Below are 13,394 nucleotides of genomic sequence, written 5' to 3' on the forward strand. Positions count from 1 at the left end.
TCGACAAGAAAGAATTAGTACAAGTGTCAATCCATTCCAAACTTTGATTTCTTGTAAACCAATTCATTTTTCATTGTAAGGCCACCTCAAAAAACAAATCACACATATTTTGACAATGCAAATTCAAGTACAATTTGAAATCCTAGGACGAGGAAATGTAGGCCTCCTTGTAGAGGCAACTTTATTTTACAAGGATAAGTTTTTGGACAAAAGTAATTGATAAGTAGTTAAAGGAGGTCATCAACCTATGGTAAATTTAGAGGGACCAACACCCAAAATGTTATCTGTATCAACCATTGAGCATACATTTGATTCTCTATCATTCTTCAAAAATGTGCATTATTGCTTAGAAAAAGATCCAAAACTCTAATAATCTCAAACAACACATGAAAAGGAATCACCACACACCAAAATAACAATAGCCAAATCAATATGTTGGAGCTTACTCGAACCCAAAATCAACTACAAAGGTAAAATAACTATAAATTTTGAACTGTAAAGACCAACTAGCTAAACCAAGTCTCTCAACACAAAAACCAACAAGACATAAAAAACGGTTTTCATCCTCAACCATAAAAAGAATTCCTTGAGCTCATATTGCTAGTATAAAATTATCTTCACAATATTCAACATATCAAATGAGAGCCTTAATCTCCAAGTGTTATTTTAGAAAATAGAATCAACTTTTTGGCTTTTTATTTTGAAAAATGCTTTCCTTTTTTCTTTTTCTTTTTTCTTGACAAGAATACTTTTTCATTTTTTAAAAACTACTTTTTGCCTTTTTAGAGGGATTCCAAAAGAATGCTTGAAAATTGACTGTGATTTGAATAATATGATGTTTTAGATGCCTTAATTCCATAATAAATATACTATATATATCTAAACAAATGCTATAATGTGTCTAAAATTTTGATTGTAAACATATTCTAACCCAATGATTATATTCAATTTGCCACTTCAAGATGACTATATTTTGGATGGGCTATTAATGGTGTTGTACCTTTGCTCTTCGCAAGTTTGTTGTCGAGATTTGACGAAATTTTTGGGTGACCTAACTCTTCCAAGTGGCTCCCTCAACTTCTTTGAATATTTTCTTTGGCTAGAAAGGAGAATGAAGAATAAAATACATAGAAGGGATGGTCCCTCTTGAACCTCAACCCCAATCCGTTGATGTATGGGGAAAATAGGATGATCACCCTCCATCTTCTGCCATTAGCCATTTGTTTATGAGATAGGCTAATCTCCAAATAAAATGCACTAAAGACAAAACAAAGTCAAACTTTTTTTTCCTTTTCGAAAACATAGTGATTTTTGGTTGTTTTCAACTACAAACTATGCAAATCATGAAGATCAAATGCTGAATTTTTCAGAAAAATCTATGGTGTTTTCATTTTTTTGAGAATTGGTCAACAATACAGTTTGTAGGGAGGATAGCTGCATCCTTTGTTTATTTGTTACTGTTCCCATATTTTTATTTTTAGCTTATTTTCCAAGCCTTGCCAAGTATGATATATAGAGAATGATTTCTTACCCATGTCCCTACGTCCTTGCTTATAGACAAATTATGCTTAAATTTAAGCATCCACCGTGTTCCCATGCAACTCTTAACTTAAGAGGAAAGGATAGCATGGAATCTTTTCCTATTATGTTGGAGCAACAACTACTAATAATATCAAAACAAGCTTTGAAAAAAAGGAGGGGCTCAAAATAAGTAACAACTGCTTATGGGAAAATGATAGATATCTTCATCATAAGTTTTCCTTTTGCCTAAATTTTCTCTTCCTAATTTTTTTTCAACAAATATTCATTTGAAAATTTCATTTTAAAAAAGATGTTTAAAAATAAATAGAAAATTTATTTCTATAGGACTACCACCCTCACAAAGTAGCCAAAATAAACCTATCATGAGAATCTCCCATTATTCTCTATTTAAAAAAAAAATATTTTGTAACGTGATTAAATGTTAATGAAACAACCTATTGTTTTTTTGAAAGGAAGCATAAGATTACTTTAAACTTCAATTACTACTAAGAAACAAAAACTCTAATTTCCTTTAATAAATTTCCTCCGTATGCACTAAGTTGCCAACATCTTCGATATTTTTTGGCGCCATTTTATTTGCATCTTCCCGCCAAATTAGAAAAAACCAGAAAACGAAAACCCTGAATATTCATACGTGGTTAGTTTTTGCTCTGCAATAAACTTCTGGAGCCCTCGATCTCGATAGATAGCTAAGTAAAAGAAGAAACAATGCCGACGGAAGGAAGCGGCAGCAGGCGGAGAAACGGTGGAGCCGCGGCGGCGGGATCTGAAAGCAACGCCCGATCCGCTGCCCTGCAGCAACTTAAGAATCTCCGTGAACAAGGCGGACGAAGAGTTGATGGCTTCGACCTCAAATTAGAGGGAAAAATCTATGATACTGTTGCCGAAGACGACTACGCGCAGCTCGTTGCAAAGCGTCGCGCGGATGCCAAGGATTTTGTAGTTGACGACGAGGGACTTGGGTACTGTGATGTTGGAGAAGAAGAAGACTGGGACACCGGCACCATTCCTTATTCATCCGAAGAAGAAAAAGAAGCGTCGGCTTCGAAGAAGAAGAAGCTGCCATTGGAAAACAAGAAGAAGATTGATGGCAACGCAACAAGGAAGGCTTCGGCGTTGTCTGCTGCGGCGGCTTTGATGGGGAAACAGAGGGTTTCCTCAATGTTTACATCGTCTTCGATGTTCAAGAAGCATACAAATAAGGAAGAAAAGTCAGGCCAGAAGGGCTTTTCGACGGACAGTATTTTGGAAGATGTTCTCGCTGAGATTACTCCCGATGAAGCAGATCGAGAAAAGAGAAGGCGCCGGATGGGTACGGACATTTAAGCATACAAATTTGGTGGCTTTTTAATTTTAATTTGTTTCTTCTGGATGTGGATGTGGTAGCGAGCGAATCGTTTTTCTACCTTCCCGTGTTTGTATGCATTTTCGAGATCTTGTGAAAGGATCTGGCAAATATAAACAATGACTAATTTTTCCCGTCTGTTTTATTACTTGTTACAAACAAACAGCAAAAAATAGAATTAAATGCCAAATGTACTTTTATTTACATGAATACTCGCTTCCTCTAAATAAGAGCGCTGCCTTGTAGTGTTGCGCTTGCTAGTCATTGGTACTTGTGTTGGGTTCAACTTATGTTATTACATGTTGTAATATAATTTGGAATTCGGAACAAATGCATTTTTAATGTTGTCACTTGCAGAATGTTTTTTCTTTCTTTGTTAGTATTTGTACTTTCAAATCACTTTGAACTGACTCGGTCATTTGTGGCTTTCAATGTAATTTCTTTTTCTTTAAACATTGCTATAGCTAACTGATTCTATCGATGCTTCCCAATGTTTATAGGTATAAAGAACGTTACCGTGATAGGAAATGCTTTACCAAATAGTATTCAAAACTCTCCCCACAGTTTTTCTTGGAATAGACCAGAAATTCAAGTGAATGAGGCATCCGTGCAGCCAAGTATAAATTTGGAAAGCAGTTGGAAGCATAATTCACCGGAAAATGGTACCAAACACGACTCTGGCTCTGGTATTGCTGTAGAATCCCAAAATTCTGACTCAGTTCTTGAGGACCACCATGCTTATGTTGAGTTTCCAAATAAAAGTGATGAAAATGCAATCTATAAAGAGGATAATACTAAACCAACCGAGTCATTGTTACCCGAGAATCTTGACACCATTATAACTGATTGCCAGTTAAAGGCAACGTCTAAAGGGGCATTGGAGACAAATATGCTCAATGCTAAAATTAGCCGTGAAAGTGTAACATCAAAAGCAACCTCTGACTGGCAAGCAATATGGCAAGACACTGATGAAAAAGGTGAAGTGATCAAAGAGACTGCTAATGAGCAAGTTGTTTCTGAAGATGGCAATGACTTACCACTGGAATCTGATGGAAGTTTATTATTTTATCTCATTGATGCGTATGAGGAAGCTTATGGAGCTCATCCTGGTACAGTGTATCTGTTTGGCAAGGTATGAAATTATGGATATATTCAAAAGCATAAAAAACCAAGTTTGTTTGTTAAAATAGCGATGTTCATTCAAGTTTTTTACCTACTTTCTAGAGAACAGAGCAGAGGTTTTGGAATCTTCTATTTGAAAGCCTTTAAGGATTTAACTGTTCTATTTTGCTGCACAGCACTTCTTTGGGTTCTATCGTGGCAATGGTTGATAACAATCAAGATGTTCAGAGTTATGGTTTATCGGCCATTAATTTCTGGACGTTCTATTTGCTGATTTTAGGCTAACTCATTTAAAAAAACTGTTTTTTTAAAAATCTATAAAAACGATTAAACAGAGTAGCTGTATTTCTTTTTTGCATAGACAAAAATGGGAATTGAAATCTTATAACTGTCATTCTGTGTAACTTGTAAGGATTCTAAGCTTATAAGGAAATACTACCTGACCTCCTGTAGGTAAAGGTTAAACACACATATGTTAGCTGTTGTGTGGCTGTACAAAACATGCAGCGGTGTGTTTTTGCTATACCTTCTCCTTCAGTCTTTCCAGATAAGATACTTGCTGAGCTTGAGCAAGCTTCCAAAGAAGGCACAGCTGAGGAATCTTTTTTGCGGAAAAAGCTACAGGTGCCTCCTGTTTCTTATATTATTACTGGTGATAGTTGGGAATGATCTTGGCATTTTCTGTGACCAAATAATTTTCTTGTGTAATGCAAAAAGTATTATCATGTTTGCTTTTTTGTGCATTGCAGGAAATGGCGTCAAGCATAAAGCAAGAGATCTCTCAGAAACTAATGGATCTGAATGTTACCAATTTTAGTATGGTGCCTGTTAAGGTTTGTGCCTCAAGTTCAAATGTCTTTCGCAAATAATTCAACACCAAGATATGCTATAGAAAGTGTTAGAAAAATATTGCAAAAATGTTAGTTTATGTCTATATTGTGCTTATTATTGCCTTTCTGCTGTAATATTCCCAATAGGATATACTCAAAAATTCTGATTTCTATCTTAATTTCTGATTTTTCTGATTTTCTTTTTTTCAGACTGATCAAACACATATAACAGCCAATATAACACATCAATTTTTTATGCCAAAGGTTTGCCAATATCAGGTTGGAATCATCAGATAGACAATATGTGAATGGCAATGCACACCATGGGACTGAAATTCAGGTGATAACTCCGTTGTCATATATCCGAATATTAAAGTCTGAAAGTATATCCAAACATGGGCAAAAACATGACAGCTATGCCCAAAAATGCTTCATTCCCAAATCAGTTAGGGTTTATACATACCAAAATCATGGCGAATTGAACAAGAATTGATGAATCTGTCCTCCAAGGAATGGTGCCAACTCTAGGACATGCAACCCTAATGCAAAGTGAACACAAATCACGAAAAATGATTCTCCAAATGTGGCGCTCAGATCTTCAAAGGCTGTTACGAATTAGGGTTACAGAAACCATAGACAATGACGAAATTGTCCGCAAAAATGCCAAATTGCTTCTCTTTGGCGGGTGCTCTAATCAGAGCAACGCCAAATGCAAGATGAACATCAAATGGCCTCTAAACGATCCTGCCTTAGATAATGACATAAATCCCTAGGCCAATGCCTGTCAAGATATGACTTCCGAAAGTGCAATGATCCTTCAAAAAAATGACAGTCCTTGAAATGACAGTCCTCCACAAATACCATAGCTCTGAATGACAGTTCTCCACAAATAACATGGCTGGGATATCGCAGAGTAAATATAGAATTTTCACACAGACCCAACAAATCATAAATCTGATCAGCCACCTTTATCTTTCTCTTTCCTTCACAAAATGATGCTGAGATGGTCAGAAATGATGAACAATATAATGCTAGGCAACTTGCATAAAGTTTGTCAAAAATCGACAAACCCAGATTCAGATTTAACTCAAATCTTTTAATTTGATTCCAAACCCTAGCCACACAAGTGCTGATGGGAACCCTGCAAAATTCATCTTCAAGCCAGCTCCAATATAGTGCCAAAAACATGCAATAAATTTCTGCCTCTTCCAAAATCAGGTTTGGCACAATTCTTCCTAATTTTTGGAAATAGAACCCTAGTTTCAGACCTGCAACAAAATACCTCTTGAACTTTTTCTCAAACTTGGTAAAATCTCTACAATTGTTTTTGAATCGATCACCAAATTCGTCTTCATAGGAGACTTCACAAATTTGCTCAACAATGCTAGCTGCCTTGCAAACCCTCCACAAGAAGGGATGGGTTTTCATCCGCACCTTCAACTCCAAGGATTTTCATCCTCAGAAGTTAACTCCTCAAAGGAAATGTTTCATATCTCAATTTCAATAAAATACCTGAACATGCCAAATACATTAACCCTTCTGTATAAAGAACTCCAAGAAACATTTGGAAGATTAGACTGACTTTAATAATTAGAGAACTTTAGTTAATTAATTGACCTATTATATTATTTTTATTTTTTTGAATTGAAATTCAATTACCAAAAACAAGTCTGCGTACAAACAGTGACCTAGGTGGTCACATCATCAAAGCTCAAAGCATGTTACATGCATGCAATGTCAAGACATAACCAGTTTATCTGATCAACATAGAGTAAAGGACCACAGAGTCTATCACAATATAACATAGCATAAACATCAGAGAGTCAAGTGTAAATATCAGAGGGTCAACTAAGTACTGTTGTCATTATTATTATCCTTTTGATCATCTTCATTCTGCTCTTATTCCTTTTCAATCACTAAGTGATTGGTGTTTGGTCACAGGGTGGTGCAAAACTTGATGCGTGTTATGTATAGTCGGCCCCAAGAAGAAAGGAATCTTTTGCAATGAATATGCTGAAGAATACAAATTGGATTATGACGAGGTTCATGCTATGCACTTCCTTTTAATGAATGAACTTAGAACTGTAATCAAATCTAGTTGCAAACCTCAGACAGTTGCTGCCTGGCTGAAATGGTGATTTCTGATATGCCCCAGACTGAGATTGGAATATTGATAAGCATTTGGGGTGAGAACTGTAAGTTTTAATAGATCTTAGTTGGTGTAGACTTATCAAAGTGTTTCAGTCTGTATTCTATGTTATAGCAGACTGGTGTCTTCCTTATACAATGTCAGACTCTCCTTATTCTTATTGTGATAATATCCTATTCTTATCTGAGATCAGTATGCCACTTTATTGATATGTTTTTCAGATAGCAGATAGGAGTTAATATATACACATATTTGAAGCACAACCAAGTAGGGGCATGACCCTACGTGGTCATGCTTCAATATGCATATAGACTAGCACCGGTTCATAAAGATTAGTTAGCCTAAAATGAAAACAATATATGCTATGATATGGGAGACCCGATAACAATGCAATAACATAATATTAGTCACAGGATGTCATCTATAATCCAAGCAGTGTGACAGAGATATAACCTATTCAATGACAACAGTTTTACTGCCTATCGTTATCATAATATGAGGTTAATCGATAGTAGGCAGTTTTCTGTAGTAATCGATATATCTGGATGTTAAGAATATTATGATAATACATTTACAATGGGAATACTGTGATATTAAATTGACAGTAATTATATATATATATATAATTACCAACTATTGAGCATATGTTTCAATACTTTAAATGCTAACAGTCTTAACATTCCCTCTTTAGCAATGAGGGATTGAAACTTCTTCAGACACTTAAGCATGACTCAATTATATATGATAAAATATGGTACTTGGCAAAATCTGGTCTAAAGAACCATAATAGCTGATTTTAATGGTGTCCGGCAAAATCCGGCCTAATAACCATCATGGATATCAATGTGTTCGGCAGAATCCGACCTAATAACAAAGGTACCAATAATTTTCATGATGTTCGGCAAGATTTGGCCTATAATCATGATGGATATCAATGTGTTCGGTAGAATCTGGCCTAATAACAAAGACACCAACAATTTTCATGATGTCCGGTAGGATCTGGCCTATAATCATGATAGATATCAATGTGTCCGGCAGAATCTAGCCTAATAACAAAGACACCAATAATTTTCATGATGTCCAACAAGATTCGGCCTATAATCATGATGGATATCAATGTGTCTGGCAAAATTCGGCCTAATAACAATGACGCCAATAACCTTCAATACTTTTGGTATTAAAAGGTTGGTCATCTATTGATAAGATTGTCACCTTACAATAGAGACCTTTAAACAAATATGAAAGATCATCACCTTCCATTTAACAAGTTTGCAAACAATATAATTTAATATAATATTCATGAATAAATTTACAAAAAAATGTACGTACATATTTGTCATACCAAGTTTAGATCTAAAATACACTATTTTCACTCTTGCAAGAGGTTTAGTGAAAATATCAGCATTTTGATCATTTGTGTTAACATAGATCAGCTTGATCACATTCCTCTCAACCATGTCTTTAATATAGTGGTAAGGAGTCTCAATGTGCTTTGACCGATTGCGAAACACTAGATTTGCTGAAAGTTTGGTGCAACTTTGATTGTCACAATGGATCATAGTGGAATCTAACTTCTTTCCAAATAATCCAAATAATAGTTTCCTTAACCAAACTGTTTCATGTGCTCCCATGGAGGCTGCCATATATTTTGCTTCAGTAGAACTCAAAGCAACTGTAGGTTGTTTTCTACTGAACCATGATATCATTGTTGATTCGAAATTGAAGCAACATCCAGTGGTACTCTTACGATTTATGGAACAACTAGCCCAATCAGAATCAGTATAGCCTTCAAGTTTGATTTCAACATTTTTGTACTTTAGTCCAAGACCAATAGTGTCATGTAGATATCTCAAAACATGTTTAGTAGCCATCAGGTGTATTTTTTTAGGTTCACACATAAAGTGACCTAGTACATTTGTGGAATAACAAATATCAAGCCTAGTGTTTACCAAAAACATGAGAGATCCAATAATTTGTCTGTAGAGGCTAGGATCAATAGATTTTGAATTTGTTGCTTCCTCTTTTAACTTATGTAGATTAGTTTCCTTTGGAATTGCAATTGGCTTGCTGTCCATCATCCCAGATCTATTCAAAATATCCTAAGTATATTTTCCTTGATTTAAGAATATGTAATCTTCCTTTTGACATACTTCTAGACAAAAAAATAATGTAGTAAACCTAGGTCTTTCATGTCAAATTCAGCAGCAAGATCTTGTTTGCATTTAGCAGTAAGATGATCTTCACCTGTTATCAAGAGATCATCAACATAAAGAACCAATATGATCATCTCCATTAGAAATTTTAAAATAGATATTAGGATCAACTTCATTTTTAGAGTATCCTAATTTGATGAAATAGCTGTCAATTCTTTCATACCAAGCTCGAGGTGCTTGTTTAAGGCCATATAACGCTTTCTTTAGTTTACGTGCATAAGGGTTTTCATTTTTTATCACAAAACCTTCAGGCTGTTCAATATAAACTTCTTCATTTATGACTCCACTTAAGAATGTAGTTTTCACATCCTTTTGCTGCTGTTAATGCAAGAATTGCCCTGATTGAAGTGAACGAGCAACCAGGGCAAAAGTTTCTTCATGATCAATACTTGCCTTATGTGAAAAACCTCGAGCAACAGATTATAGAACCATTTAGAAGAGAACAGATTTGACTTTAGGTCTAGGTATAATATTCGAGACATCATTTTGTAGTATTGATTGATATTATTCAACCATAGCATCTTTCTACGCTTGACAAGGTAGATCTTCAACGGATGTAGGTTCAGATTTAGTGAGCTTAGTTATTAGTGCAATATAACATGATTTATTTCTAGTTTTTGTGACTTCCTTAGTAATTTCATTTGCGTCAATATCATTTTTTTCAAGCATTTTTCTTGCCCACAAAGGTCTCTTTTTGATATTTGAGATGTTTCTATTTTCTGCCTCTTGTACTGATCTAGTTTCTGCCTCTTGTACTGATCTAGTTTCTTTTGATATATTCTCCCTCTAAATTCAGATAGCGGACTTTCATCTAAGTCTGTTGAGGGCTCATCATCTGTGCTTATAGATAGTTTTAAGGTAGTGTTTTCCTCGAATATGACATCTCTGCTTACTTCTACTGATCTTTGTCCACGAACATAGACTCTGTATCCTTTAGAGTTTTCACTATACCCAACAATTATTCCTTTATTTTTGGATGGTTCTAACTTAGTTCTTCTTTCTTTAGGTTATTTATATACATAGGACAACCAAAGATCCTGAGATGACTTAAGTCAGGTTTATTTCTTGTAAAGACTTCTTCAGGTGTTATATTTTTTTAGAATGGAGTGTGGACATTTGTTTTGTATGTATACAACAATATTTGTGGCTTCCACCCATAATGAAAGGTGTAGGTTTTGATCATGAAGCATAGCTTTTGTTGCTTCAACAATAGTTCTATTTTTCTTTCTGCTGTTAAGAATGTTAGCATTTAGAGTATTGAAACATATGCTCAGTAGTTGGTAATTATACAGACACAAATGATTATAATATAATTATTTCCAATTTAATATCACAGTATTCCCATTGTAAATGCATTATCATAATATTCTTAACATCCAGATATATCGATTACTTCAAAAAAATGCCTACTATCGATTAACCTCATCTTATGATAATGATAGGCAATAAAACTGTTGTCATTGAATAGGTTATATCTTTGTCACACCGCTTTGATTATCGGGTGACATCATGTGACTAATATTATGTTATTGCATTGTTATCAGGTGTCCCATATCATAGCATATATTGTTTTCATTTTAGGCTAACTAATCTTAATGAATCGGTGCTAGTCTATATGCATATTGAGACATGACCACGTAGGGTCATGCCCTTGCTTGGTTGTGCTTCAAATATATATTAACTCCTATCTGCTATTTGAAAAACATATCAATAAAGTGGCATACCAATCTCAGATAAGAATAGGATATTATCACAATAAGAATAAGGAGAGTCTGACATTGTATAAGGAAGACACCAGTTTGCTATAACATAGAATATAGATTGAAACACTTTGATAAGTCTACACCAACTAAGATCTATTAAAACTTACATGGTATCAGAGCCTACTTGGTAGAGAGACTATCAAAAGTGTTGCAAACATGTCAAATAACGTAAGAGTAGAAGATAGACTTGAAGGTGCTGTAAACTTATTTTCATGGAAAATTTGAATTACCACGATCCTTGAAGAACTAGAACTAGAATCCTTCATTGAATTTGATAATTCGATTCTTGAAGATGAAACAAAAAAAATCACTTGGAAAAGGCGAAACAATAAAGCCAAGAAAATCATAGTAGACTTCGTAAAAGATCACATACTTCCTTCCATTTCAATCTAAAGAAAGCCTTTGAAGTATATGCATTTGAAATCAACAACTCAAGCAAATTGATTACTTTGAAGAATCAACTGATGAATACTAAAATGAATAAGGGAGAAACAATCTCATCTTATTTTGGAAGGATCTCTGAAATTAAAAATCACCTAAATTCTATTGGAAACAAAGTAGAAGATCAAGAACTCTCTATATTAGCACTTAGAGGATTACCACTATCATTGGAAGCATTCATTCAAGTTGTCTGTAGACCTTCAATTCCTTCATTTGATCAACTAAAAACTGATTGTACATCATAAGAGTCAAGATTAATATCAAAAGGTATTGTATCAAATCAAGAGGGAGAAAATCAAGCTCTGTTCTCAGCTCCAAATCATCAAGGTAAACAGAGGAAATTTAAAGGAAAGAAACATAACTATAAGAAAAAGAATAATAAGTTCAACAAAATTGATCTCTCCAAAGTTAAATGCTATAAGTGTGAGAAATTCAGACATATCTTTAGTAAATGTCTTGAAAGGGCAAGAATCTTAGCCTCCTTAGCCGAAAGTAAGAAGGATGAAAATCTAGTATTCTACTTTGCTTTATCAAGTGAGATAAACTCTAATGAAAGTGTGTGGATAAATAGATAATGGTGCTTCTCGACATATAATAGGATTCAGGGACAAATTTGAAACACATGAAAATTACAGATTTGAAGGAGTTGCTATTGGAGACAACTCCACTCATGCAGTCAAAGGTATTGGGACTTGCTCTATTCAATTAAGGACTGGAGTTACATTAAAGTTGAATGATGTTTTATTTGTACGTGGAATAAAAAGAAATCTAATTTCAATCTTTGGATTAATGGATGAAGGATTTCAAGTTACATTCAATGAAGACAAAGTTTTGCACTGGCCTAAAAACTCAAGTCTAAAAAATGCTATCACCATAGGGACTAGAGATGGGACCTTATATAAACTATGCAACATTCAAAGCCAAGCTCTTAATCATGAAATAACAAACTCTAATGAAATTTGACACAGAAGACTTGGGCATATTGGTTTTAGTTCACTACCAAAGATAGAAAAAATCACCTCTAGAATTCCAAACCTAAATTCTAAACATATAAGTATATGTAAAGATTGTGCTCTAGGAAAGAACTATAAAAACCTTTCCCTCCTAGTGAACACAAGTCTAAATCAATTCTGGAACTAATTCACTCTAATCTATGTGGGCCCATGCCAACTCTCTCTTTGGGAGGTTACTCCTATTACATAACCTTCATCGATGGTTACTCTAGGAAGACTTGGATCTTCTTTTTATAAGTTAAAGAATCAAATGAGGTGTTATCAAAATTCAAAGAATTCAAAGAATTGGTGGAAAATCAAGTGTCAAAGAATATTAAAACTCTAAGATTTGACAATGGGGGAGAATGTACCTTTGAAAATTTCAAAGCCTTTTGTACATCTATTGGGATTAAGAGGGAGTATACAATACCTTATAATCCTCAACAGATTGGGCTAGTAGAAAGAAAAAATAGAATTATCGTTGAAGCAGCAAAAGCTATACTTCATGATCAAAACAAACACTTTTCATTCTGGGCGGAAGCCACAAAATACATATAATGAAGTGATCATGTGATGAGAACATTATTTTACATTTGCAAACAATCAAAGAAACATGAAATAGAATGAGCTTGTGGTGCTATATGCTAACATACGTGTAGTAGAACATACGTGTAGTAGTTTAGTCAGCTGAAAATGAAAATAATTTTTGATGGCTGTAACCCGTTGAGTTGTACGGTGGTTTATTGCAGCTGTGTGGCATGAAAGGTAGGCTTTCTGTGGATATATACATGTGTGTGTGTGTGTGTGTGTGTGTGTGTTGTTGTACATGTGTAGATTTTATGAAGTTAAGGACAAAATGATCCTATATGAAACAATTAAATTTGTTCTCATTTAGAGGTCTACAAATCTATTAGTATTTAAGTCATTACCAAAAATGACCAGCAGTGAGAGAGATGTTATAAGATTAACACTTCAGGTTTAAATGAAAAGGTCAAAA

The 13,394-nt window shown here is 34.5% G+C and overlaps 1 protein-coding gene across 1 annotated transcript in view; it reads left to right on the forward strand.

The window, feature by feature from the left end:
- Nucleotides 1-2,143: 2,143 nt before the first annotated feature.
- Nucleotides 2,144-13,394, forward strand: part of ICU2 (DNA-directed DNA polymerase) — an 86,893-nt gene continuing 75,642 nt past the window's right edge. The window contains exons 1-4 of the mRNA XM_089791433.1: nt 2,144-2,854; nt 3,388-4,019; nt 4,463-4,633; nt 4,759-4,842. Of these exons, the coding sequence (XP_089647559.1) occupies nt 2,251-2,854; nt 3,388-4,019; nt 4,463-4,633; nt 4,759-4,842 (1,491 nt within the window). The 5' untranslated portion in view covers nt 2,144-2,250. The remainder of the gene's footprint in view (nt 2,855-3,387; nt 4,020-4,462; nt 4,634-4,758; nt 4,843-13,394) is intronic.

The sequence above is a fragment of the Cupressus sempervirens genome, chromosome 7 (assembly GCF_028749045.1).
Source record: "Cupressus sempervirens isolate cs-2001-9-10 chromosome 7, ASM2874904v1, whole genome shotgun sequence".
NCBI lineage: Eukaryota > Viridiplantae > Streptophyta > Pinopsida > Cupressales > Cupressaceae > Cupressus > Cupressus sempervirens.